Source organism: Poeciliopsis prolifica, unplaced genomic scaffold (genome assembly GCF_027474105.1).
Source record: "Poeciliopsis prolifica strain line A6 unplaced genomic scaffold, Auburn_PproV2 SCAFFOLD050, whole genome shotgun sequence".
Classification (NCBI taxonomy): domain Eukaryota; kingdom Metazoa; phylum Chordata; class Actinopteri; order Cyprinodontiformes; family Poeciliidae; genus Poeciliopsis; species Poeciliopsis prolifica.
In genome coordinates, this window is record NW_026562425.1 from 191,356 (window position 1) to 218,654 (window position 27,299).

Consider the following 27,299-nt stretch of genomic DNA (forward strand, 5'->3'; position numbering starts at 1 on the left):
GCTTCGTGTCGCTGGTCAAATGAGGAAATATTGTATTATTTCCTGTACAAAGTCACAGAAATATAGCTGACACAACACATGTTCTGACGGTAACACATGTTCTGCTAATACCTCATTAGGTCCATAGACTTATGTGCCCAAAGTCACATTATGACCTTTAAACTGTCTCTGATACCAGTTATTTTACATTAATTGGATAAATTAGTTGCTAAAATAAAATGCCAAATAAATTACAGTATAGTGATTAGAGGGATCTAGACATTACATTTCATTTATGCAAATCAATTTTCACAACATTGCCAAAATGATGTATTATTACTTTGCATCTGGCAAAAGATATAACAAAGTTGCCTATTAGCAAAACTTTTAACAGTGAGAGAAATAATAGAAATACACACAATATGAAAACATTTAATATTTGATTCACCTTTAACTTTTCAAGGTTTTCCACTTCCAATAGATGAAGAGGTTAGTAATTTTCATTGAAAATGCATCTCAACTGTGAGTCTTTTTAAAAATTTAGCAATTCACTGAATTTTTTAAAAAGATTTTTTTTATATGTATTTGGATATTTATGCACATTTACTTTGCATTTAATGGCATGAACCATTTTAACCACCCACCAATCAGCTGGAGTTTACTAGACACCATCTGGATGATTCAATCAAGAAGGTCATGCAGAAATAAGATCACATAGGAGTTTATGGTAAAATCCACTTGCCGTGTTTAGAGGTAAAACATAAATGAATAAAAAGAGGAGGATACTTTGGGGTAACTTTTCAGTAAAGCGGGCAGGACGACTGCACCGTACTGAGGAGAAAATGCATGGCACCATGTATCGAGAGATTTTGGTCAGCAACCTGTGTTAACCAGATTGCACTGGTTTAAAAACCATTAAATTATCACGTGCACTTAATCCATGTGGGTCTAATACAAGGTATGTTTGACCAGTTCCAGATGAACTGCACTAGTATAGATTTATTGAAGAAAAAAAACTACAATGCTTTTTTTTAAGAAGGCTTTTGAATTTTTTTTTTACTTTATTTTACATCAATCACAAAAACAGCAACAGAAAAACAAAAAAGAAAAACATGCTTGATATTTAAAAAAATACAATGTAATGAGAATACAGAATTCCATGAAATTGCATGAATAATACATATCTGATCTTTCTCTCAGATATATAGTTGCTTTTTAAATAACTGACAAACAAGGACTTCATTTCTTTCTCAAGTACAGTTAGAAAATCCTGTAACCTGATGAATATCAGTCTGAGACATTCTGCAATAAACTAAATCGACAGGTGATATCTATCACAACATATAAATGTACTGTTAGTCAAAACCTGACGCATGTCGCCGATTATTTAATTACACTATTTTACTTTTAAGCACCTCAACAAAAAAACAGAACCTGTAGCAGCAAGAAGTATGAAATACAAACGTGTGCAAAAATAGAAACATTTAGATTTTCACAAACGGAAAAGTAAAATACTAAAAGTTCAAGGCAGTGCTTTTTGGAGAGAACAATGATGAAAACAAAGTATTAAATATATTGTGCTGATATTAATTGTAATAACTGTAAATTTCTTAGCTCTACAAACTGAGTTTGTGGAGGATAGGAAAATGTCATGCTTTATCAGTAAATACATGGAAAATAAAATCTACAAAAACAAGTAAAAGCTATTTTAGAGTTAAAGCTAGTTCACTTGTTTAGATAATTTTTGGTACAGTTAATACACAGTAATATACATTGTCCATTTTGACTTTCTTTCTGTCATCTTTTGGCTGCAGCAGGTTTTGGGTTGGACTTGGCAGCTCTGTCAACTTGAGCATAAATTGTTTCAGGTTGTGGTTTTGTGGATGTACTGGTGACACTGGGTTGTACAGTAGGATTGTGAAACTGCACCAGTGCATACGTTGATGTTGGAGAAGGAGTTTCAGTAATTTCTGCAGGATTTTCATATGGGTTGTGCTGTGAAGGTTCCTAGAAAGAAAAATAACAAAGAGAAAAAAAAAACACATTTTAATATTTTAACATTCTCTGGGTGGCATTCTGTGGAAGCTCACTAAAAATGTAAACATAAAGATCAGAGCTAAAATTAATTAACAGCAAATTATTTCTGCTTCTTTTAAATCAAATAATTTTTATATCAAGCTATAGTAGTTTTCTACATGTCTTGATTATTTTGACAAGCAAATAGGGAGAGTTTTTCTTTTAATAAAATAACTCACTGCTTACCTGAGGAACTTCATACACAGTATTTGCGCTCCTCTTTCTTTTACCTGCAGGTTAGCCATAAAGAATAAAGTTGTGTAGTTTGAAGTGATTAAATTTATAAATTTGTTTATATGTGTTTCATCAATGCATGACTGTTGGTTGGCAACACAAAGTTTGAAGTGATTAAATTTACTTTGAAAGTGATGCTTTAAACAAACATCACATAATAAACAAAGTAATTTAAATGTTAAATTGGAGATAACAGCAGTATTTCATTAAATTGGAGGTTTATCGCCAGTTAAAAATTTATGTTTGAAAGGAATATTATTTTAAATTCAACAGTATAACAACCATAAATCACAACAGGCCTTTAAATTGTTTTTTCAAAGCACTGATGTCATTTTACAACAGATGTTTCTCAAAAACAGGATTTGGTGCATCGCCTCAAAAATAAACTACCTCATGGATGTTGATACACAACCTAAAACTAAACGCCCTGCTCATCACTGCAGTAAATAGAAAACATATTAACTGGCCACTTATTATTATTAACCACAGAGTGTTTTTAAATCTCTTTGTAGGGTGCCAGTCTTTAGATGTCCAGGCTGCTGCTCTCAGACATTTCTCCTGACTTCTTTCTCTTTACTGGACAAATCCTATTAAACGATTGGCTAAAAAAAACTTATTATACATATATATATTTGAAAATGTATACCCCTAACATAATAATGTTCAAAAATTATTAAGCTAATTTAATTGTTAAAGAAAAGAAAAACTCTTCCCATTTTGCTGGCAAAATCTATTAATCTATTATTATTATTTCACATTTTGTTTGAATAATTCATTTTAAGTAAACACATACTCTGAGTGCTATACTCCAATATTATTCATACCCCCGACAGATTTCAGTCATTTTTATTTTATTCAATCAGGAAGTTGAAAAAATGCCATGTTCAAAATAATTTATACTCTTGAAGAAAATATTTTTCTTGTATTGACGGCAATAAAAACCTCTTTGCATTTCTGCTGGTGATGCGCTGAAAGTCTCTGATGTTGGACAGCCATCACTATAATCTTTAACTATTTCACAGATATAAGTTGAGATTCCAACACTTCAAAAATAAAATATAACTTCCAGCCAGAACAAAGTATCATGGTCAAATGAAAAGATTAATTTAAACCTAAATCTGTCAAGGGGTTGACAACAATCTGATTGTGGGAGAAAAATTAAGAGGTACTTACACATGAACACAGAGAACACAATAGATGCCACTAGCAGCAGTAATGCGCCAACTGATCCCCCAGCTATGGCAGCTGCACTGAGGGCTGTAGAAAGCAAGGGGAAATGCTTCAGAAATGCTTTGGTCAAGTTCACTTTCTGTTTTTTACAACTTTAATATTAAAATGTCAAATCTTCTAAATGTCTGACAGTCCAGATAAAAATAATTGCTAAAATCAAAAAAGATTATGATGGAAAAGATTACAATATGGTCACATCTGCTCATCATGTCATATGAAATGTTTGTGAACTCTCACCAAAAGAACTATTTAGGTTACAGGGACGAGGTTGGAAGTTTGTTTTCCTCAGCTGCATCAGAACCAGACCGTCTTGCCTCTTGTTTTTCATTCCTTATCGTTGTATAAAACTTCAAGTACAGAATAAAAATGCTGAATATCAATCTTTATATTAAATTACAGGCCGAAATATCTTTAAATATTTTATTTTGGAGAGATTTTATAAACATTTCATATGACATGACTAGCAGATGTGACCTTATTGTAATATTTTCCATCACAAGATATGTAAGATATTTATCATGTTCTTCTTCCAATATCACTTTAGTATTTGGATGTTCATACTGAAAGGCAACATGAACAGTTTGTTGATGTTGTTGCAACATACTGCAACATGACTAACATGTTCCTCATATATGCCTAAATATGAGAACTAGATTTATATTTCTACACACTTCAACATATTAAGTTTGGTTGGGGGGGATTTGTTACATGCAATATATAAAAAATATAAAATGCCAATGTCTGTTAAAGTGTGTAGAAATATAAACCTAGTTTTATTTTGCCCTATTTATGCAAAGTTTTGTGTAATATTGCAAATTTTACATGTCAAACATTAACAGACGTTACATTTTTAAAATGTTTTCACAATATTGCAAAATTTTCATAAATATATGTTAAAGTTTCTACACACTAACATATTTAGTTTGGTGGGAGGCATTTGTTACATGCAATATATACACAATATAAAATGCCCATCTCTCTCAGGAACAATATGATTCACACAATGTACTTCAGTGTTTATATTAAAGTAACTATGGTTGGATAGTTTTTGGGGAGAACAGCTCCCCCCTGCAGCACATGTGACTTGGCCCTGAGCAAGGCACTGTAACTTAATTTACCAGCTGATGAGTTTATAAATGTATATGAGTAAATCTCAGTGAATGAAGAGCGGTATAAAAGTGTTTTGAATGGTCAGTACGTCCAGCAAAGCACTAAAAGTCTTCACATTTTGTGGCGGGTTTTAAAAAATGTAAAATAAGAAGAAAGTAAAAATAAAGACTGTGAAATACAAGAAAATCCTGCATATCTGTTCGATAAATCCACATGGATAATATGCACAAGTCGGTGCTCACAGTGGTTACAGGTATGGTGTGAAATAAAATACGTCCACTATATCGGTGCAGGTTAAGTTTGGGGGAAAGTACCGTATTTTCCAGACTATAAGTCACAGTTTTTTTATAGTTTGGTGGAGGTGCAACTTACACTCCATTGCGACTTATAGTCCAGAAAGTACGATATTTGGGATACACACAAACACAATGGAAAAATAAATGGAACCTGATTCAGTCTCTTCCTGTGGTTTAAACTAGTCATTTGTTTATGTGCATACATGCATGCGTGTGTTTACTCATAACTATGATGAATAGCTTTACGTTTTACCATGTAGAACATTTATATGCACAATACTTTCATAAAAGCACCTGGATCTTTTCCTTAAATCTTACCAGGTTGTTTTTCACAGAAAGATGAAACATTCTTCTCATCGTGTTGCCAGCTCACGTTGTTGCTATGATTACAGAAGATGATGCTTTCCTCTACATAGACCTTCAGAGATGAATCCTTCAGGTTTGCTCGATCCAGTAAACGGCAGGTTTTATTTTCACATTGAAAAATTCCACTGATTTGAGAATCCACTGTTTTACATGTCACAGTGAAGTTACAGAAGCTGGAGTTAATGGGGGTCACTGTTAGTTTCACTGGAGACACTGGATCTGATCAAAACAAGATTTGAGTTATTTTAAAACAGAGTGCTATAAAAACATTTAGAAATTAATCAATATAGGAAGCAAATGAGAGAAAACTTACCTTGGACTATAACTGTGTATTCAGCTACAGTTTTTCTTGACTCCATTTGCTTTTGCCTCATAGATTCCAGTGTTATTGTGTTGCACGTTTCTTAGTAGCAGTGAGAAGTTTTGTTCAAAATCAGTTCTTTCTATATAGTTGATTACAGGCTCCTGGCCAGGAATACTGCTTACAAGATTGTCACTGTTATTAAATTTCCAAAAAAAAAAGTCATCTTTGCCAACGTTAGTTTTGTTTACTTCCAGTAAAAAGTTTGATCCAAATTTCACAAACCGCCGTTCAGAGCCTGAAAGAAGAAGTTTAGTTACATTTCAACAATGAAAACAATAATATCATAATAAATCTCTGGAACATCATGAGAAAACTTTGACAACAGTAAAGTGGAGGAGGTTTATAGATTAAGTTCCTAAAAGTTCGGTCAATTAGAATCAACACATAATTCATCTAACCATTTTATTATTTAAATATGCATTGCATATATAATATAATGTCCAAATATAATTATATTTGTATGGATCTCTTCACTATAGTCCCTTATTTTATTTATATGCAATGCTTCAATATCAAAAACCAGTAATAATATTGACTTCATTGAATAAGTTGTTTAGTGAAAACTTTTTTCTAATTATAAGTCCTAAAATCTCATCAATTTAAAGAGAGATTTTGTTTCTCTCTCTTTTTTATTCATAGAGCAATACCTCTTCTATCAGTGTGAATAAAATGTTTGCTTTCTTGTCAGTGCATGATAATCTTCTGTTATCACAAATCACAAAATTTCTATTATTTACTTTTCCTTCCCCAAAGAAATCTTTCAATAATCAACCCAATAGATCCGTATCAAAATTATTTTATTGTCGTTTGTCAGTTTCCTCTCCTCCAGTGTCTGTAAACATCAACTTTTAAGTTTTCTGCAGTGGTTAGTCCCAACAAGTGGCGGAGCCAGATGGGTGGCCGGGGTGGCACTTGCCACCCCCAACAGAGCCCTTGCCACCCCTAGTGCCACCCCACTGGAAATGGTAATTTTAAAATACTTATAATACTTATGAGATCGGCAAAGATTTGCCAGGAAAACTGTAATTTCTGACTGTCCCTGAAGGCAGCCCGATGCCCGACGCTGTTCATTGGTTAAACTGACATGTGGGTCCTGCTTGATCCAAAACACATCAACAGCTTTAGAGTTACACCGTTGAGGAGTTTTGCAGGTATTTACAACATTTTACCGCTCTGTGGTAACCGCTGTTACCTCCTAATGAGAGGCGGCACTTGTCATACATTTCTAAAAAGAATAAAAATGGTTGTGTACCGCTGCGTAGTGCCTCGTTTATTATATTAGCCATGCTAGTGCTGGTAGATCGTGTTTTAGACAGATTCTTTTAACATGTTTTAGTGACATGCTGCCCTGTAATGTTTTATATCTCCCAGCTCTTGCTTGAAATGTGTGTGGTAAGAATATGAGAAAAACCATTAAGTTTTATGACTGAAATGTAAGTAGGCTATGTCATATGAAAGCTTTGAATTATAACCTAACTAGTTATATTAATTTTGAACGAAAGGAAACAAATATTTTTTCCTTTTGTTCCATGGAACGGTCCATTTGTATATGGACCCCTCTGATAAAGCCTTGCTCACCCTTTGGCCACCTCTTGAAAAAACATCTAGCTCCGCCACTGCTCCCAACTAGATTTAGGCCTGTAAATGGAATGGGTCATTTTAACACTGATGTATAAATTGTAGCTCTTTATGTTTAATGTTTTTCTGCTGGAGGGTGAACCTCCAGTATCAGATCTTTTGGAGGTTTTGTTCCCTGTTTTCAGCTCCATCCAGTTTCCCTATTCATACTGAAGAGAAAGATAAGCACAGCATGATGCTGCTACCACCGACTCTGATAATGGGCCTGGTATGTTCAGGGTGTTGTGCTGTATTAGTTCTCCATTACATAAAGCATTTTACATGTTGGTGAAATATTCAGAAACTTCTTTAGCATATTGTTGTGTCCCAAAATGCTTTGTTGCAAACTGTAAGTGAGACTTCTCCTGACTTTCACATTTCTTCTCCTCCTCAATTTTGTTTTTCAGTCTGAATATCTGCCTCAGCTCTTCTCGGGTTACCATGTTCCTGTTGGCAGACTCTCTTATTTATGGTCTATTTGAAAGTTCTGTCAGCTCAGGTGAACTGCCATGTCTTGGCAAGTTTATAGTTGTACCACCTGCTATTTCTATTTTCAAATAATGTATTCAACACCATAAATGCAGTAACTTAACCGTCAGTGTTGAGAGGGTGTCTCTAAATATCAGAAGCGGAAAAGATCTGCTCTGCTAACAAACTTCCTCATCAGCTTTTATAGCTACACTAAATGTTGGAACCTGTTAGGTACTTGACAAATTAATTATATGCTACATGATAAATGTTATTAGTCCAAAATTATTCTAATGATTACAGATGGTGGATGAGTCTTTATATTTTGTTATGTTTTGTTTAGGACCTTTTTGTCAGGTCAGCTTCTGCTGTGATTAAGAAAATGCAGCTGCTGTGGTTGGTCTGATTATTTGCACTGAAGAAATGAGAAGTGAAACACTTTTTCTACCTCAAGATAATGTGTATAATAAGAATTTGTGTTTAGTCAATTCTGAGATATTTCTGTTCTGTTAAATTGTTCTTTTGATGAAACTGAAACATCTCCGCTCAAGCTTTTTATTTTTAATCCGCTCAGAACCTGGTCCTCAAAAACTGACACTCTTTTGTTTCAACTAATTATGATGCAAAAGTAGCCATGACATAACCAAGTGTCATCATGTCCTACTTCAGTCTATTATCAATTAATTTATTTATCATTTACACAGGGAAGAAACTGTGATCAAAAGTTTGTCCTGGACAAAACACACAGCTGCACAAGAAAAGAGAAAAGTACATCATAAAATCTCTGTGAGGCAGCAAAGAGCGCAGTAAGAAACCCGGCTCACTGAACTCAACCAGATCTATGAGGCTGACAAAGCAGGGTCCCAATCATCATCCGCAGTCCAACACAACAATGGATGCTTGCTAAAGCCTTTTTAACGCTGCATAAGGACAATAATAAATCTAAATAAACTAAGCCAACACAGTTAAAACATGCAAACTCCAAAAGTCGCGCTCAAGGTCTTTGCGTTGCAACACGATTGTTATTACTGCATCAACAATCCTACAGAAAGCTACTAGACTTCAATACCAGCCCGCCAAAAATAACCAAACAGAAATTAAACATCTATGAACAACATTTAATGGTTTTCTAAGAATTTGATCCACTTAGAAAATATTGTCAGTGCTGAGTTTCGTCATTTTCTTATAAATAGACTGATCAGTCAAAAATAATTTTATAAAGCATAAATAATTTACTGCTGTATTAGACAAGCTGGAGCTTGAATTAAAACTACAACAATCTAAGGATGTTTCATTCACAACAGAGTTTTATCAGCATAAATGTCACATTTATTCATCTGTTGCAGATGTACATTTATGATTGATGGCAGCGGCAACATAAAATCTAAATGTATAATAAAAAATGCATATTTAAATATCTTGGTTTAACTTTTTTACCTTGTTTGTAAAACGTTCACATTTTACTAACTGTAAGCTAACAGTTGTTTACTCAACTCTACAAAAAATCTTGTATTACGTTTTTTAACAATAATTATATATCTTGACAGCTGAACTTTGCTTCAGCAGATTTCTTCTAATGTACTTTCTACAGCTCCACATTTTTGTCAATTGAAATGTTAGCTTTCCACAGCAAATGCTAAACACGTTTTGCAACAAATAACAAATTTTACCTTCAACTGAATCCAGCAGGGAGATGAGAAAAAGTAGAACTACCACTGCCATGGCTTTGTGTCGACTCTGTGACATCAGGAAGTATAACATCTATTTCTGAGCCACAGTTTCCTCAATTCAAAGGGGAGGATGTCAAATAAAAAATGTTCACAGTTCCACTTAACACATCCAGTAAACATCTCATACCTCTTTCCCACACAGACAACATGTTTGGTTTTGTGCTCATCCACTGATATCGTTTTGAAAAGAGCATTGTGACCATTTTAATCATGAACTTAGCATCATTGCAACATCACCCTGCAAATGTTACTGTTTCTAATCTGTTCTTGAATTTATTTTGATCTAATCATGACTTTTTTCTGTTTGAGATGTTTTAGTGCAAAACATGTTGCAGGTTTTACTTAAGAGATGTTTTGAATCTGTGAGTTTGGCAGTGATCAGCTCTGAGTGTTGACTCAGGTGGGTGGAGTGGACACAAAGGGCCCAACAAGTATTTTTGCGGGGGAGGGGGAATGGCTACTCTGGTACTGAGTCCCAAGTTGTGACATCTGATCTAATATTTAAAATGAGCAAAAAAACAAAAATATAAAGTTATGTGCAAATTCTGGAATTTTCTAAATATAGAACCGAATGGAATCGGTTATATCATCATAAATAAAGAGATGCCGTTCCAGCGGTTTAGCAGTTTAGACCAAATAGTGAGATCAGAGCGACAGCCGTCATCTAATCTGATCTAACAAGAAGGGACCGAATTCGCAAAGTCGAGCATCCTGGAAATAAATCCCTTGTGGATTTATACGTAAGGGGAAGTCAAGATGCCCATGCAGGGACAAAAGCTGAGGTTTGGAAAGAGCAGGAGATGAGAGGTGGGCTTGAGAAATCTCACAGATAATTTGTCAGTCGGCAACGAAGCCAACATCTTCTCTGACTCCAGGGTGATGCCGAGAAATTCTAACTTTATAGACGGACCGGCGGTTTTTTCCTTAGGAAGGGGGACGTCGATGCATTTAAAAAGATCTTCCAGTTTCTGAAGCGAGTGGAGGGGCTGAAAGGGCAGATCAATGAGGAGGAAATCATCAAGAAGATGAAGCACAGAAGGAAGTTTAATGATAAGAAGAATCCAGATGAGGGCTTCGGATAACATGTTGAAGAGATTGGCCACAATATGGCTTGGTCCAGCATTGATAGGTCGATGATGAGCGAGACGCACCGATTGGTTGGTACAGGTGGGGCTACAGAGTCTTCCAGTTTGAATTTGCATCTTGGCTTCATTTTAGTGAATTGTTGCTATAGAAAATACAGAACTGAATTGATACTTTAATGTAATGATTTCATCACTTATTCTTACACTTATACTCTTCAGAAATGCATCAGAGATTTAGATATTTGCTCTTTTTTTTATCCTTATGCCAATTATTATGTTTTTTTACAATGTCACTGGGTTTTGGATTAAATTGAACTCAGTTGTGATTAAATTAAACCAAAAGACATGAGCCAAATGCAATAAGCTTTATTAGACCAGTTGTTAAAGAATTACCTAATTTAAATATGAAATTCAAAGAGCTGAAAGAAGATGCACCACACCTTATTATCAGTCACAACCTCCTTAGTTTTATATAACATTCTTATATCTCAGCCCTTATTGATCAGGTACTTTCATATTTATATGTGTAGGAGAATTTTTTTTTTCATTTCACAGAATTAGTAACTCCAACAATTGTTTATGCAGTGATTGCATCTTACAACAATCAGACTTTCTTCGCTGTTGAAGGCACAGATGCATCTCTACATGAGTATTTACATCCACTGGAGTTTGTTCATTTGCACGTTGTTGACAAAGAAACAGCAGGTTTCTGACTATCTTTTTACATTTACAGCAGCTGTAATGAAGTTGGTCAATATAAATTCAGAGTGCTTACAGTGGAATATTTTACAAATGGTAACAAATTGTCAACTAATCTACTGAAGGTGCAAATAATCATTATTTACTTCAATAAAGTGCTACAATATTCATTTGATACAGAAACAGATATCATGTTCTAGTTTAACAAAATAATTACATTCAGCACTAACAGATGCAGTTTACTATCCACCATAAGGAACTCTAAAGTGGAGAAAAAAATTTCTGAACAGTTTCCTCTGCAAACTGCAACAGGAAATTTTAAAATACTGATCAGATGCTTAGGAGGAAGTTGAGAGAGAGACTTCTGAGCCGGGTGCTATTTTTTCTTTCCATATAAGAAGAAAATACTTCAAGTCATACGACTTTCTGCTTCTGTGCTCAACAAACCGTTGCTATTTGCATCTTAAGCAATTTCCCTTTTGGGTTTAGTTAAGCACTTTTAAAGTGCAGAAAATTATAAAACATTCACTTGAACAGCAGAGGGGAAAAATAGTTTTTCTTTGAAACTGGGGGTATTTTATGTTTAATCCCTTACTTCTGTTTTTCACCTTTTAAAAAACACATTCAGACTGTCTCACCTTTGAGTGAGTAAGGTGATGCTTCAGTGCTCTGGGAAGTACCGAAAGAGACCAGAATAAGTTTCTGACCTTTCAGCTTTTACACGATTATATGACACTATAAATAAATGGGTGTTTATGTAAATCAGCTTTTGTTATCTACATTCACAAAACGGTTGTTTTCATGTACTGTCTAAGTTTGCAAACTTTGTACTTCATTTGTCTTAAGTGACGTGTTTTCAACTAGAGTGAACAAAAAAAAATCTGGTAAAATACCAGATTTTTGTGACATATAAAAATTTGGCCAAGATAAATACTTTCCACCTTTGATGTAACATGTCCTTTTACACGACTGAAAAAGGAAGATGGATCAAATTAAAAAGCTGCCCACATGTGCATAACCTTAATCAAAAACTTTAGCCACTTTTTTAAACAATGTTCAACAAAAACTTAAAAGCATTTTTTCAGGAGGATTGTACAAGAATCATCTGTCATGCCACATGCTAAAAAAAGAAGTATTATGGGCCACATGTGACAGCAACGTCAGGGATTTGTCATATGGTAGAACTGCATGATAAATGTTTTTCCTTTAAAAGAAAAGTTCTGGCTAAAAGCCCATTGTGGTTTGATAGAAACAAACTGGAACTTTTAGTCACAGTTATAGGCGGTAAGTCTGGCACAAAAACACCACAAACCAGCAAATGAACAGCAACCAAAGTGAAACAAGCTGGTGACTGAATCATTCTCTAAAGTTACGTTTCCCTCAGATGATATTAGACTAGACTGTAAAGTCATGAACATTTCCTCATGCTTGATACATTTCATCTAAAACCTTCAGCTGACAGAAAGAAAGAACTGAATCCAAAACAGAAACAATGAAACAGCTGATCTGATACAAGGGATGAACTAAGATGGCAAAAAGGAGAGTAGAAGTAAAGAAGCAACAGAAACATAAATAAAACTTAAAGCTACAGATTATTACAGAAAGCTGAAGAGAAATATTTTTTTCACTATCCAAATAAATCAGCAGAAGACCAGCTTCACCACTGCACAGCATGCAAAACTAGGTTCTAATCGATTTTATAAATCGGTGAGACTGTGAACACAGAGGGCACGGGAAATGTTTCTAGGTCAAGAAATTGGGTATTAAACTCCTACCAAAGGAAACTGAATGCGAGAAATTAATCAAGAAGAGATTCAACAAAGAGTTTAAGGTTGAGCACTGATGACTCCAGGTTGTTGCAGATTTTTTGCGCTATCTCTCTTAAGTTTTACTAGGCTCATTTCGAAAAATGTCACTAAAAAAGGTGGAAAAAACTTTTTAAAAAATTCTTATAGTAACAATTTACAAACATTATGCGTTATAAGTGTTTCAGTTCCAAAAATTGCAACAATGACTTAATCTCATCCTATGCCATGCAGACACTGTCTGCTTTGATAAAGATTCACTGTGTGAGTGAATGTTTGGAGTGACTGACATGGTTGGGGAGAGGGATCTGCTTTCTAATTAAATAAGCTGAAAACAATTTAAGCAAATTGGAGGCACTAATAGACGATGGAGTGCTGAGCATTCAAACCCCGGACGGTCAGATCATCACTAAGTGTGCAAGGCAAAAAGTATGTTCTGTTGTCGTGAAGGTAGAACTCTGTAGATTTCACATCCTTCAGTTTAATTTGAGATTAATTATACTGGACTTACACTGAATTTCTCTCTTACTTGACTCTTTTAGCATAGATTTTTTAGACATTCCATCAGAAGTGACGAGATGAGAATAAATGACAGCAGTTTTAGCAAATATTTCCTTACAAAAATCCGTACCGTACGTTTTGCCTTAAGTCATTTTGATAAAAAATTAAAACAATCATCGTCTTACATGTGTGAAAGGCTTCACAAACTCTCATGTTGTTTTGCTACAAAATGTCCGACTTTCAGCCAGTTTAGCTGTTCAGACGTTGCTGATTCGAACGCTTATGGGGCCGTCTCTGACTCGGCCTCGGTCTTCGCCTCGCTGCTCCCTGTAGCTCTGCTCCAGGCGAATCTTCTCCGGGTCTGTCACTTCAGACATGGGTCCACCTCCGTTGCTCTGGTATTTGTGTTGCAAACTGGTTGATTTGAAAACAGGGGTCGTCTTGGTCTTCGCCACTTTGTCAAAGAAGGAAAAGTCTGCTACATATTTGCCAGACTGGGAGAGAGAGACGACGGGGGGGAACTCGTAACCCAGAGGATCTCGTCTGGCAGGTAGGAAGTGCGGACCTGGCAGGTGGCAGAGGTCGGCTCTATTGTGGCACTCATGATCACCAAGAGTTCAAAGTCAGCCAACTCTGGATCTGTCCATCCACCACCTGATAAAGTAACATTAGAGGGTTAGCTTAAGAAGATGGTAAAGAGACAAGAAGGAATCTATGCTAACCCTGATTTTAGGGTGTTAGGGATTTTCTCCAGCTGTTCCAAACTCCTCCATTTATATAAGTATAAATGCATGAAGACATTTATACTTATATTTGTATATTTGGCCCTTTTAAGTGTCACTTTTACAGACAGTAAAATAAGCTTTTCATCATACAGGAAACATGTTTCTATTGTGACCAATAAACATTGAACTTAAATGCAAGGTCCATGGCCCATCCTAAACTGTAATTAGATCTGAGTTTGTGCACGCATTATTGTTTGCTTTGTCTTATCCTGTGAAGGTTCACAGAGTTCAGAAATGTATGGATAAGAAACCAAATGAAAATGGAAGTTGAAGTAAATCTAGAAACTTCCAGCAAGTAAAATGTATCGATAGATCTCCCCTAAATTATTTTTCACATAAATGGAAAAACCTACAAAAATGTGCTGCACATAAAGAAAGTAAAGAGTGAGGTGCATAAAGCACTCACAGGGAGGAAGTTAAGGCTGCTGCACTCACACAGTTTACTAACCACCAAAAAAAGACTATTTTTATCCTCCCTTTTGCAAGTTCATTGCCCAACTTCTTCTTTTTGAAAGGTAAAAAATTCAGTCATTTAGCCATGTGCCACCAATTAATCAAACTCAAACAGTCGCTGCATAAAAATTGCATGTGCAGAACACTGGCAACTTTTCTTGGGTTCTTGGCAATCAAATATGTATAGTTGTTTTCAATACATGGAGGCTGGTGAACATTAAAAAAAACAATGTTTATTCATTCACTGCTACTTCAATATTGCAAATGTTTCAGAAATTAAACAAACATCATTACTTGAACTTAATGTTATGCTGTGCAGACACTTTAAATGTCATACTCGTGATCAAGGAGCCCTATTGATATTTTGGTCTACTTCTGCAGTGAATTTAGCTTTTCAGACTCTAGCAATGTTCCTCTCCATTTGTATTTCTTAACAGCTAATGGAAAAAAAAGGTTTTGTTGCTAAGCACCAGGGTTTCTCAAGAGCACAGCCCTCGAAAGCCTCAAGACGTAACGAAACACCCTAAACATGTAGTAATACCAACGAACTACTGCTTTTTCGACCAAGCTCACCCTTGGCGGCCCAGGCTCTCAGGGGGCTGCTATCGTCGATGATGTGGTAGAAGGTGAGAGGAAGGATGAGGAAGGGACTGTCGCTGGAAGTGTCCACCTGGAAGGGCACGTTCCTCTGGTCCATACGAACCGTCTCACCTTCCTTTGTCAGGGACGTCTGCAGGAGTTTCCCTGTCACCTACATGAAGTAGCACACTCATTCTCGTTTTGAAGAATTGCACAGTAAAAAACTCAAATATGCATGGAAATCTATGTTAAAAAAGGCAAACTGAAAGTATTCATTCCACAAATCCAACAATGAGCAATCTAAATATTAGTCTTTTTACTTATGTCCATGCAGCATGTGCACCCACCTGGCATCCGAGAAGAAGACTCTTGCGCATGTTGGCCACCCGGATCATCAGGCAGGGTTGGCCTTCATGCGTCGATACAACAGCATGCTGGCTGAACTTCACCGTCTCACTTCGCTTCTTTGGCCGTGCAATCTAACCGAGAAAAGCTCAGTTTTTATTTTTGTCAGGTGTTTTCAGTTGATTCTCGCGTGTCTTGCAAACATATTTACATGCCTGGAACCTTTTCTTATTATCAAGAGAGTTGACAGAGTTTATATGAAGTAAGTGATGCATGTTTTCAAACCTTTTTTAGACATATAACAACGAGAGACACAGCAAACAGCTCTGGTCAGATGAGACCAAAGTTCACTCAGGAAAACTGTGAGTCAAGCTGCTTTTTCCTATCGTGCTTCTCACACTTGAAATACGATTCAGAGTAACATAAGGAACCTCTCACTTCTAATCTCTTTAAAAAACATTGAAAACCTTTTCTTTATCAGGGACATATAAGCTGGTCAGACTTAATTGAAAGACTCATATTTAGAAAAATACAGAAAAGATTCTCGACTGGGCCAAGAGTCGCCAAAAGTAGAAAACTAGAGGGGGTATGAATACTTTTGGCCTACACGTTCCAACTGTTTGGATCATTGGATTGGACACCCTTTCATCACACATTTCTCTATTCAGTGAATGACCTTGGCCAGAAAGGTGCCAGTGATGAAGATTTCCATCAGCATGGTGATGACCAGCTGGAGGATGAGGAGGATGATGGCAGCCGGGCATTCCTCCGTGATGCATCGGAAACCATAACCGATGGTTGTCTGGGACTCCAGAGAGAAGAGAAAGGCTGCTGTGAGGGTCTGCATCTGCATCACACAGGGTGTGTGGTTAGACGGTGGGTCGAACTCTGGAAAGAAAAAACCACAGTTCATCAAGGCTGCAGTAAAGGAGCAGAAGTTTCTTTTTTTAATGCCTACATTTTCTGGAGAACTCTTGTCAGGCCGAACAATGGAAAAATTAGTCATCAGAGGAAGAGGGGGAGGTGATGGTGTGTTTTTCTTTATGATTTTTTGAGGATAAAGTATTGGGCTTTATGTGCATGATCACACCCATGTGGTTTCAGTTTTACAGGAAATAAAACCAGAAGCTTTGCTTCTTTGTAACTGTCAAAACGTCTTTATGTGCATGTGTGAAGAGCTGCATAGTGGAGTATACTCTTCACCCTGCAAAAACACGAAATTTTACCAAGTAATTTTGGTCTAGTTTGTAGTGCACACTCAAAATAAGACAAACTACCTTAAAAATAACTTTTTAGCAAGATACAGAGGCTTATGTTAAGAAAATAATCCCTTAATATTAATAAAAAAGTACCAGTTCAATTGGCAGATTAACTTATAACCTTAGAAATATGTTACTATAAATTAAATAATCTAAAGTACTTTTTCATCAATATAAAGAAATTATTTGCTGAGAACAAGCCTCTATAGCTTGCTAAAAACTTACCCTGGAGTTAGTTTCAAGTGTACTAAGTTATTTGCAGTAGTAGAAACTGAACTAAAAATATTCCGTGCAATTTTCTGTTTTTGCAGTGCATGCAAGTATTTATGGTTAATGATTTCATCATGTTAACATTTAGCTTGTCTGTTAAGCATATGCCGACTTTAGATGAAAAAGTGCATCATTTTGGGTGAAACAAGCAGAAAGGGATCAAACTATCAGTTCACATCAAACTCTACAGATATTCAGTTTCACTTCACAGGTCAGTGAAGGGAAAATGTTCTTCACAGCATTTTCTTACTTAACAGTTCTCACTAACTTTCGCACCTTTTCATATTTGAATTTTCTCACCTCTCTCTAGTCTACAATCCTGCAAACAATGTTCTCAGCTTTGTTCACCTTATTTTGTCCCACATTTTGCTGAGCTGTAGAACAAACTGCTGCAAAACCAGTGAGGTTTAAACAGGAAAAAATAGCTCTGACACTGAAACCAGTGTATTTGTGTCAAAACGCTTTTTGACTCTATGGTTGGTTACAACTTGAGCACCTGATTCTCCATTATTCATAACATAAGGGAGGTTTTAAGAGATTTGAATCAGGGTGGTGAGTTATTGTTTCACTGAAGTACAATCATCTTTTCCCATCAAGAAATAATTAAATCATTGGCGCATAAATTTAATGGGAATTTTCTGCAAGCTATAACCATGTTCCTGTTTAGTGAACTATCATATCAGGGGATTTTAGATCATAGGTCAAAAGTGTTTGGTTTTGGTCATGATATGAAATGACTTTATATTTGACTGAGAAAGATAAATTTAAATATTTCTACCTGGGTTTCAGTTCCTCTCTCTGATGAGAACTACTGAAGACGAGGCAGCTTCATTCTTTCTCTTCACCACACCCTTCCTCGTATTTGTTCATAGACGTGTGCGGCTCTGGTCTTAACTCAGCAAAAACTCCTCTTCTTAAATTCTCAAAGGAACCTATTCTGCTATGAGGATAGATGTATTTGCTATCCAAACATGTTCATCACATTCTTTGCACAAAATCATTCATATAATGAGATTTTATTCTGTCCAGTTCTGCCTGTTTCAAAACTTGGCAACCTAACTGGTTCAATAAAAACCAAAAGTCATATGAATATATAAACCAAATCTAAAACGATCATCCCTATTATATTTTAGGCCTGTTTTGGTTACTAAAAGTACAATTCAACTTCAAATGTTGGGACCGCATACCCTAAAAATCTTGCATGAGAACCTTCTACCCCGAGGCAAAACAGTGAAAATGTGTCACGTAAGGGTTTCCCAGCAAAAACATACGAACATATCAGCTAAACCACAAAGCAAATCGAGGTCATGAAGAGGCTAAGCCAATCTGAACTTCAGCAACACTGACAATCAGTGAAGGGAGGCAACAATGACAACTAAACCATTCAGTTGGGCCAAGACTCCGACTGAAAGGTGCTCTGATTCTGGAGCCCGATTACTGCATATTTGAGTGACAATTGGAACTGTGATTAACAATAACTAAGAAATAGCTTTATCATTAAAAAATAGAAACTTGTATAACTAAACATCTATATATAAACTTTTTCAACTAGCTAACCTTTTTGCTGATGGAAAAAGTTATTTTGCTAACTTTTTTTACTTTGATATATATATGTGTGTGTTTACTGTCTCTTTAAGATGCTTGCATTTGTCTGTCCATAAGCTTTAGATCTTGTTTTGATAAATCCTTTTCTTCAGTTGCAATCTTTTGTTGACTCATTATGAAACTCGTAATGACACCCTGTCAGTGCTGAAAGTTTCTAGAGAATTGGACTTTATTCACACTTAAACTGGGAAGTAAAACTGTTTCTTCATAAATAAAAAAAAAGAAAAGACAGGAAAACTTCAGTGAAGTTTCCGACACATTGGGGTGAAACTGTGGGATAAACCCTGATGTCAGTTTATTTCAAAATCCCTCCCTCAGACGGAATAGATATGGAAACTCTGAGGGGGGAGTGTTAAAGAGGTACTTTTTTAAATAAAACCTCTGCTCTCTCACCCAGTAGGTCTCCATGCACCAAAGCGACGAGGTACCACACAACCCCAAACACAAACCAGGTCCCTGCAAACGTTGCTGTAAACAGGAAGAACTTGTAGCGCCATGGCATTTCAAGAAAAGTTGTCCAGAGGTCACGCATGTAGAGGGCGTTCCTCCCACTGACGTGCTCTATGCGCATGTTGCTTCGGCCATCTTTGGACAGAATGCGCCTCCTCTTCCTCACAGTCCCACCTCCACCAGAAGCACCACCGCCCAGCAACGGCTTCAGAACGTCAGTTTGGGTCTGAGAGTGGCAAACCTTTTGAGGGGAAGAGCTGCGAGAGCAAGGCGGGGTAGCAGAAGTCATCTATGAAAAACAAACAATGGAAAAAGGAAGTTGAGTCGTGATATATTTCATCTCTACGGCCAACTTTAATAACACCAGCAGAAATATGACACATGAGTAGACACGCTTCTCTGATTAAAAAAAAAAAAAAAGCTGGTTTACTGTTAAACTTCAGTGGAAGTTTAACAGTAAACGTTTAATATTATCTAACTTCCTTCAGAGAAATTCTTCCTCAAAATGAAATATATCCGTCTCATGCGCAGCACTACCTGAAATTACCAGAACACATTATTCAAATTGTATTTTTTTTGTTGTTTTGATTTTATTTTGTTTTAAAGTCGGGGAAGTATCACATTTATCTTGAAGCCAAAAGTTAGATTTGGAAATTACCTAAACTTTTTCTGAGGTTTAAGCTGTCATGGGAAAAAAGCTGTTTTTCTTCTGAATTTGATATCTGTAGCCACAATCAAATGATACCATCACAGGAAGAAGCTCTCGTCCTGCTTATTTTGCAAAATTTACCCATGTACTCATTCTATGCAAACACAAATGTAATAGGTTGAACTCTTCTGTTAATCTTTCTGCAAAATTCAAGACCAATTTGAGGTGAAAAAGCTACAAGTTTGAAAAGTAAATTCACCTTTAGTGTGAATATGTAGGATTCATGACAGTGAGTCATTTTCTCGATATGCAAATTGTGTGCTTCTGTTGACGACCACAAACATATTAGCAAACCAAAACCACACAGTCGAGGTAAACAAGCAGAAAAACTGACATATAGTCAAGACTTAATTCTGCAATATTTGCAGAAGAAGAAACCTGGAGTTCACATTTAAAGAGGTTTATTTCTACTAGCATGTTAAAACTATGAAAATCCATTGCTTTTACATAACATAAACCCTCTGAATACGGTGTTCAGAGGAAATTAGAAAAATTAAAAGTAAAATTAAAAGTAAAATTAAACAGAAAAATGTGCAAAGAAAAACATCTACGATGCTTGTTAAGATGTAATATTTTAATCACAGCTACAGAATATTTCACCTTGTCCTGTATTATAATCAGTGAACAGTTTAAAAGCCATTCTCTTGCATGGGTGTGGCTGTTAGTGTATGCTCTGCAGATAATTTAATCTTCAGACTCAAGTGTTTTATTTCAACATTGCCACCTTCTGTTTAACTAGTAGAAGTTCAAATAAAGCCATGCAAGTATCCTGTCAACTACACAAGACCTTCACACGTTAAAATCATTTTTGAAATGGACAACTAGTGATTAATAAAACTGTCAAAATGTTTAAATAAGTAATTTATCTACTGATGTAGACGTTATGTATCACTGTCTACATTAATGTAAGTCTTGTGCATGTGTGGGTTCTTCCCGGGTACTCCAGGTTCCCTCCTCAGTCCAAAAACTGCTAAGGAAGATAAAGATTTACAGCTGCATGGAGGTTCAAAACAAAAGAAAGTAACATCAGATATCTGGATGCTCATTTGTAGAGGCCTTGTTTTTTATCTTTCATTGTCATCAAAGACCTAGATTGTTGTAACTTGGCCTATTTATCATTGATGACTCATTTCCGCTTAGTTTTGTGCTTTGAACACCTTTTCTGAAGTTTCTGTAAAGTTTAAAAGTAAGGAGCGCCTCAAGAGTTGAGATTAATAGATGAATGAGGGGCAAATGAGACGGGGGGAGAGGGGGGCAAATAATTTTATTAAAGTTATTTGCTGTTGATTTATTCCTGTCTTTTTAAAATAACTTTGTTTTCTTTAACTGTACTAGTGAATAGCTTTTCACCGACATATTTCCTCTTGAGTTGATAAAACTGCTTGATAATCTAGCAGAAATACATTTGTAACTTTGGAAATTTAATGTTTTTCATTTATTGCATCACATAAGCCATGCTTATAAAAGCTGTCTGTAGTTATCTTCATTAACATAACAACACATATATGCTACCTTAGACTAAATTAAATATATTAAGTATTATAAAAGCTGTTTTATTTTTCATACAGTTTCTGTATCTGTGTGATTCAGCCTGAGCAAGGTCACAATTCAATTTGGATGTGGAGCTCACACTTTTCTATTTAATCACAAATAAAAACGGTATTTCTTCTGGTATCCTCATCCTCCACCTGTCTATCTTCCTCTTGCACAGTTCCTTAGTAAAACCACATACTCCCTCTTAAGTAGAGCTTCACCCCACAGACGGTAAATCACTTGTTTTTAGAGCCCACACACAGCAATAAATGTGTAGGACAGAAATGTTGAGGTGAATTGGCCCCCCGGGGAACGATGCTGTAATATCATGTTAAGGATAAATTGACCATGTATGAATGAAACTGCAGTCCTCTGAGTGCCGCCAAGTGGTCTCTTTATTGTTAGCTGAATTACACAGAAAATATAATGCCAGTTTTATGCTTCGAGCATCCTGAGGTGAGCAAATCGCTATTAGTGCCGACATTGTTGTAATATATAAATAACTGTAAAAAACAAATAACCTTTATTATGAATTGATGCTAAATAGATAACATGAAGTCAGTAATTGTGTGAATTCTGTAACAGTGGTTTAAATGTGTTTTTATGTAAAAATGTAAGAGCTGCTGGTCTCATGTTGCTACTGCAACAAATTAAATCAAACAAAAGAAGCAACAGGTGTGTTATTCTTGAAAAACTTAAGCATTAAGAGACATTAAGTAAGAAAAAAAATCATTTAAATGATCAAAAGTGTTTAGGGCATGTCCAAAACAGCATGATTACGATTTGCTTAGTTTGGCTCATCATATTTATTTCTATTTAGGTTTCACAATGTGTTTGCTGGAAAAAATCAGTTTATATTTCTTTATAATCAGAACTTGGTTCATGCAAGAAAGATTTAACTTCAATCAGGATGAACTTAGAATTTAGTCAAGTAGTTGCATCAACTGTTGTTCGAAGAAAACTTTTACTATATTGAAATTAATGAAGATTTTGCTTGTTCTAACTATTAATCATAATTTGTTTACTGTGAATATTTGAGCATTACGTTATTTAAGATCTGCATCTTGCAAATCATTCAAAAGCAAATCCACTCAAGTCACAGGAGTGTATTATGTTGCCAGTGGTGTTCATTCTTATAAAGTCAAGATTGTAATCCTGCCACCCACAGGCTGTTACTGTTTCCTCCACACATTTCAGCAGATTCAGCTGCATTCAACAGTCACCAGAGGCCAAAGAAGAGGAAACCACAGGGGAGTAAGATGATGAGAAGGAAAGAAAAGAGAAAGGAGCAGAATAAGATGCATTAGCCCAACAAAGCGCCCACACAGAGACTCATTTGTAACTCCGAGGAGAGAAGAGACAACTGAACGCGTCACTTAAGGTGCAAAACTAGGACTTTTACCTAGATAAGGTTTGTTTTTAAGAAGCTTTCTGTTTACTCTAGTTGGAGACATTTAGTTGGACAAAGAGTTGATTCCTTAATAGAAACTCGAGATAGCACTAAAAGTGAGAAGTCTTAAACTTTTTCTGAACTTTTAGACTACAAGGTCTCTGAAATTTTCTCATGCAAATGATGATTAGCATTGTCAGTTAGTTTTTGTTTGGTCTCAGTGCTTTTAGTCAAATTTAACAATTATATCTCTGAACACTGTTTCACTGTGAAATGTTAAAGACCAAATTGCTTTTTCATGTGAGTGGGATGTTTCTGTCGGGTGTTTTTGTGGGTTATGGAAACAGTGCAATGTTCAAAAACCTGGATTTTGAACAGAACATTTCCGTTGTGGTGAGTTCTATTTAAAGGCGATAAAAGGTGTTTTCCCAAAACTGATGGCACTTTTTAATCTTATGGTAAGCAACACATTAAAACTGAGAAAGATAAGAAAATGAAAAATTAGACGTAAAGTATTGAAAATAGAAAGTAAACTCTTTGAAGACGTTAGCCTAGAGGTCTGTTGAAATTTGTTTAAAATCTGTTTCTATTTGATTCATTTTACATATTTTTATGCAAACTCCTCAAAATCAACATTTAGGGGAAGTTAGCAGCAGCTGTCCCTGCTGCACTTTGCTCATATAAAAATAGACGTGACCTCTGTACACCAAACCCATTATTTTGTTTAATTTTATAGCTTTATGATGCTCAATCTAAATTATTAATCCCAGATTTTTGCTTCCTTGGGCTACAAATATGGCATGACGCGTAGATTGATTTGGCTACTGAAAAATATTTATGCTGTTAAATTTCCTAACCTACGATAAAAACCAAGTGTTTTTCTGTTTGTTGTTATATTCCCAACTCTGGGACTTTTTTTTTTTTTTTGATAGCTTATGCTAGTGTGGAGAGGTTAAAACAAGCTACAAATAAAATATAAAAATAAGTACGGCGGCTTGTAATTTTCCTCAGCAAGTGTTTGTGCTTGTGTGTTCATGCTCCAACGTAAAGTAATTTCCCAGAAAAGAGCGAGGACGACCACACACTTCATGAAAGTGTGCATTTGCAATCCCGAGCTTGGCTTACATAACCAGTTGCTTTTAATTACGTTGCTTTGCTGTGATTATGCAAGAGTGAGCTTTGTAATTACAATGACACCATTGAAAGTGTCTCGCTCTGTCAACTGTGACTCGCCCTCGCCCAGCTTGTCGCCCGAACTCAGCGCGGCACTCACGTGTTCGTGGAGGAAAAGCAAAATTCACCTGGGCCGTGTATCAGATAACTGATGGAGCTAATGGAAGCAAATGGGATCAACCTTTCCCGCTGGCTGTATCCGTTTTCCATGGCAATGCTAATGCACAACTCTGCTCTGAATGAAAAACTTTTAAAAAATCAAAACTGACATAAAACTTTCTTCTTTGGGCCAGATAATGGAATGCTGGATGTTTTTCCTGATCTTCCTGCCCTCCTCTTTTCCTTTCTTTCTTTTATCAAACTCTCCTCTTTCTCTCTCGTTCGTTTCCTCTCCCTCTCTCTCCCTGTCTCTCTCCTCTGTGTACACAGGAATGCTTTGTTGGGAACTGAGATAAAAGAAACAAAAGATGCCATTCACAGAAACGACTTTGTGTCCATCTACGTTTGTGTGGACGTGTGTGAGAGGGAAAGCAGTTGCACGCATTAATTGTTTTTTTTCTTTTGCATATGTTTTGTTACAGTAAGAATGTCTTTTCTTGCAGAAATATTTTTGTTTTTGTCTAACTGAAGGCGTTTTTACCTCGATTCTGAGGTGGAAAATCTGACATTTTTGTTTTGGGATGGTGAAGGACGTGACTGAAGGTTAATGTGAGGAATTTTTAAAGATGCATGCATGAAAGATGGAGTGAGAGAACATTATAGAGGGAAAGAAAGAGTAAAAAGATCTGTGACAAAAGCCCTCATTAATATTCTGAGCTGAGAAGTAATCCTCCTCCTCTTCTCTTTTTCCCCCCCTTCTCGCTTTTGGATGCACTCACACACCCGGGCATGTTTCTTTCATTTCCACAACAGCTTGTTTTCCTCTCACCTTTACTTTCCCTGACTCACGTGAACTCTGCATTACATGAGCTTCATAATTTATCAAATTCTCTCCAATTTAAAACTTTGCAAAAATAAATATTAAGCACCTTTCCATCCCTTTTAGATGTACACCCTCCCACTTCTTGTGAATCACATGCAAAACAACCAGTAAACATGTTTATCATGTGGCTACAGAGATTAAATTCACACCGGATGTTACAACCAAGGAAATGTACAAATACTCAGAGATCATAACAAATTAACTGCTCAATGAGACAGGCGTTAAGTACTGAGTAAACATGCTTTTTATCTGCTCAGATCAATATCAACTCTATTAGAGTTATACAGAGGTTACTTCTCACCAAGGTAACACACCATTAGCATTTTATGCAAAAAACTCATCTAAAATTTTTGTTACATTATTGTTGGAAAACATACTGATAACTTTGACTACAGATACCTAATCTACTAATTATTACTGTCAACACAAGTTGGAGCTTTAATCAGGAAAGAAACAACATAATTTCATTATAAATCAGATGATGAAAGAATCTTTAGAAAAGGACTAACAAGAATACTAGAAGAGCAAAGAACCGCCTGCAGAGAGCTTCAGAAAAACCTGGAATTACATGGATTTGATGAATGCTCTCTGCACAAGTCTCCACTGCTGAAGGAAAAGAATTTTGAAAATAATTAAAAGTTTGCTTCAGAATATTTTGACAAGCCAATGAAATGCTGGTAGAAAATATAATAAATGAACTGTTTGGATTCCACTGATAGGACCCGATCGGATCAGAAATGCTCCTGCATGAAACCTGGATTCCTACAGCGAAGTCTGAAGATGGGAAAATCTTGATGCAGAGCAGTTTTGTTGTTGTTATAATGTAGAATGGTTGAATGCAGAAATGTCCCAAAACAAACAGTTTTTTGTTTGTTTGTTTGTTTCATTAAGACAATGACCCCCAAAAACAAAATCATTGAAACTCTATTGAGTTTAGAGAAAGAAAACGAAGCTGCTGTAATGAGACGATGAGTCACCAGAGTTAAATCCGGTGGAAAATTTATGAAAAGTGTTAACGATCAGATTCTTTAGAAGATGTTCGCTATAAACTTTAAACATTTTGTGTGGAAGAATAGTTAAAACTCACACCACAACTACTCTATTAATTAGTCAATAAAAGTTTCTCTATTAAGTTTTTAATCAATTTCAGCAAGTGCAAAAAGTGATTAAGTTTAGCTGTTATGCTGTGAGTTTCAATTACATTTCTCAGTTTTTGAAGAAAGTTTTGTTTTTTTTGGTACAGATTTATCTTTAAAATATTTATTTCAATTCTATTTTGGTGTCTAATGGTTCTGATGTGTTTTATGGGGAAGTTTCTTATTCCAAGCTGCCGACTCTCTGAACCCGAATACAGCGGAGGAACATTTTCAACTTGGCTCAGTTCACTGCTTAGTGCTGAAACCAAAGCATGAGCTTTGGACAATTCAGCCTTTGTAAAGAAAACAGTGTCTATTTTCTGTTTTATTATCCAATTTATTCCTTATAATGCCACTTATTGTCCTGTTTTTGCATCAAATTCCTGCAAAAATATCATATAAATTCTAAAAATGTGGCAATTGTATCACTTTTTATTGAATATCAAATAAATTTGGATTCAGCTTCATAATGTTTCAAATGTACATAAACATAAGTTTTTTAAATATACATATATAGAGTATAGTAAGCATATTAAATTACTCTAATAGAATCAAATAAAAGGAGCAAGTTAGATGTTGAGATAATATTATCACCTGCAAAAAATGGGAATCACATAAGTTTGATTTCTCCGCCGACTCTTGATTTATTACTTCACTTTTGCTGATAAATGAATTTTCTTACCTTTTCAGAGCAGACTGTAAGCTAATTGTCACGTGCAGAGAGGATTTTGGAGCCCAGAGCCTCAGCCTTTTGCTCTACATGTCTTCTCTGTTGTCATACGCATGCTCACAGGACACACTGTAATTCTGCAGTCCCACGATACTGTACACCACTTGAGCAGAATTATGGGGCCCCTCATTGGCTCGTTTGGGCTCCCGTTTCGCACCCGAAGCCCGCCGACTCACTGCCCGCAATTTCTTCCCAAAGTGGCAGGACTTGGCTTTTATAAAAGGCCTCCCTCTCTCGGTTTCCCTCTTTCCTTTCCCTCTCTCCCTCACCCTGAATTCCTGTTGTGAACGGATTATGTCCTGTGTAATTGCTGCAATAACTGATCATCGTTCCCTGGTGG

At 35.9% G+C, this 27,299-nt stretch overlaps 1 protein-coding gene and 1 pseudogene across 1 annotated transcript; both read right to left on the reverse strand.

Moving 5' to 3' along the window:
- Positions 1-1,025: 1,025 nt before the first annotated feature.
- Positions 1,026-9,626, reverse strand: LOC129377976 (uncharacterized; annotated as a pseudogene).
- Positions 9,627-10,905: 1,279 nt separating this feature from the next.
- LOC129377975 (ATP-sensitive inward rectifier potassium channel 10-like) lies at positions 10,906-27,151 on the reverse strand. Its single transcript, XM_055058197.1, is given in 7 exon segments — positions 10,906-14,089; positions 14,092-14,214; positions 15,372-15,549; positions 15,725-15,856; positions 16,399-16,610; positions 19,250-19,595; positions 26,912-27,151. Coding segments are annotated over 6 exon segments (1,263 nt in total). The 5' UTR covers positions 26,912-27,151; the 3' UTR covers positions 10,906-13,817.
- Positions 27,152-27,299: the final 148 nt, after the last annotated feature.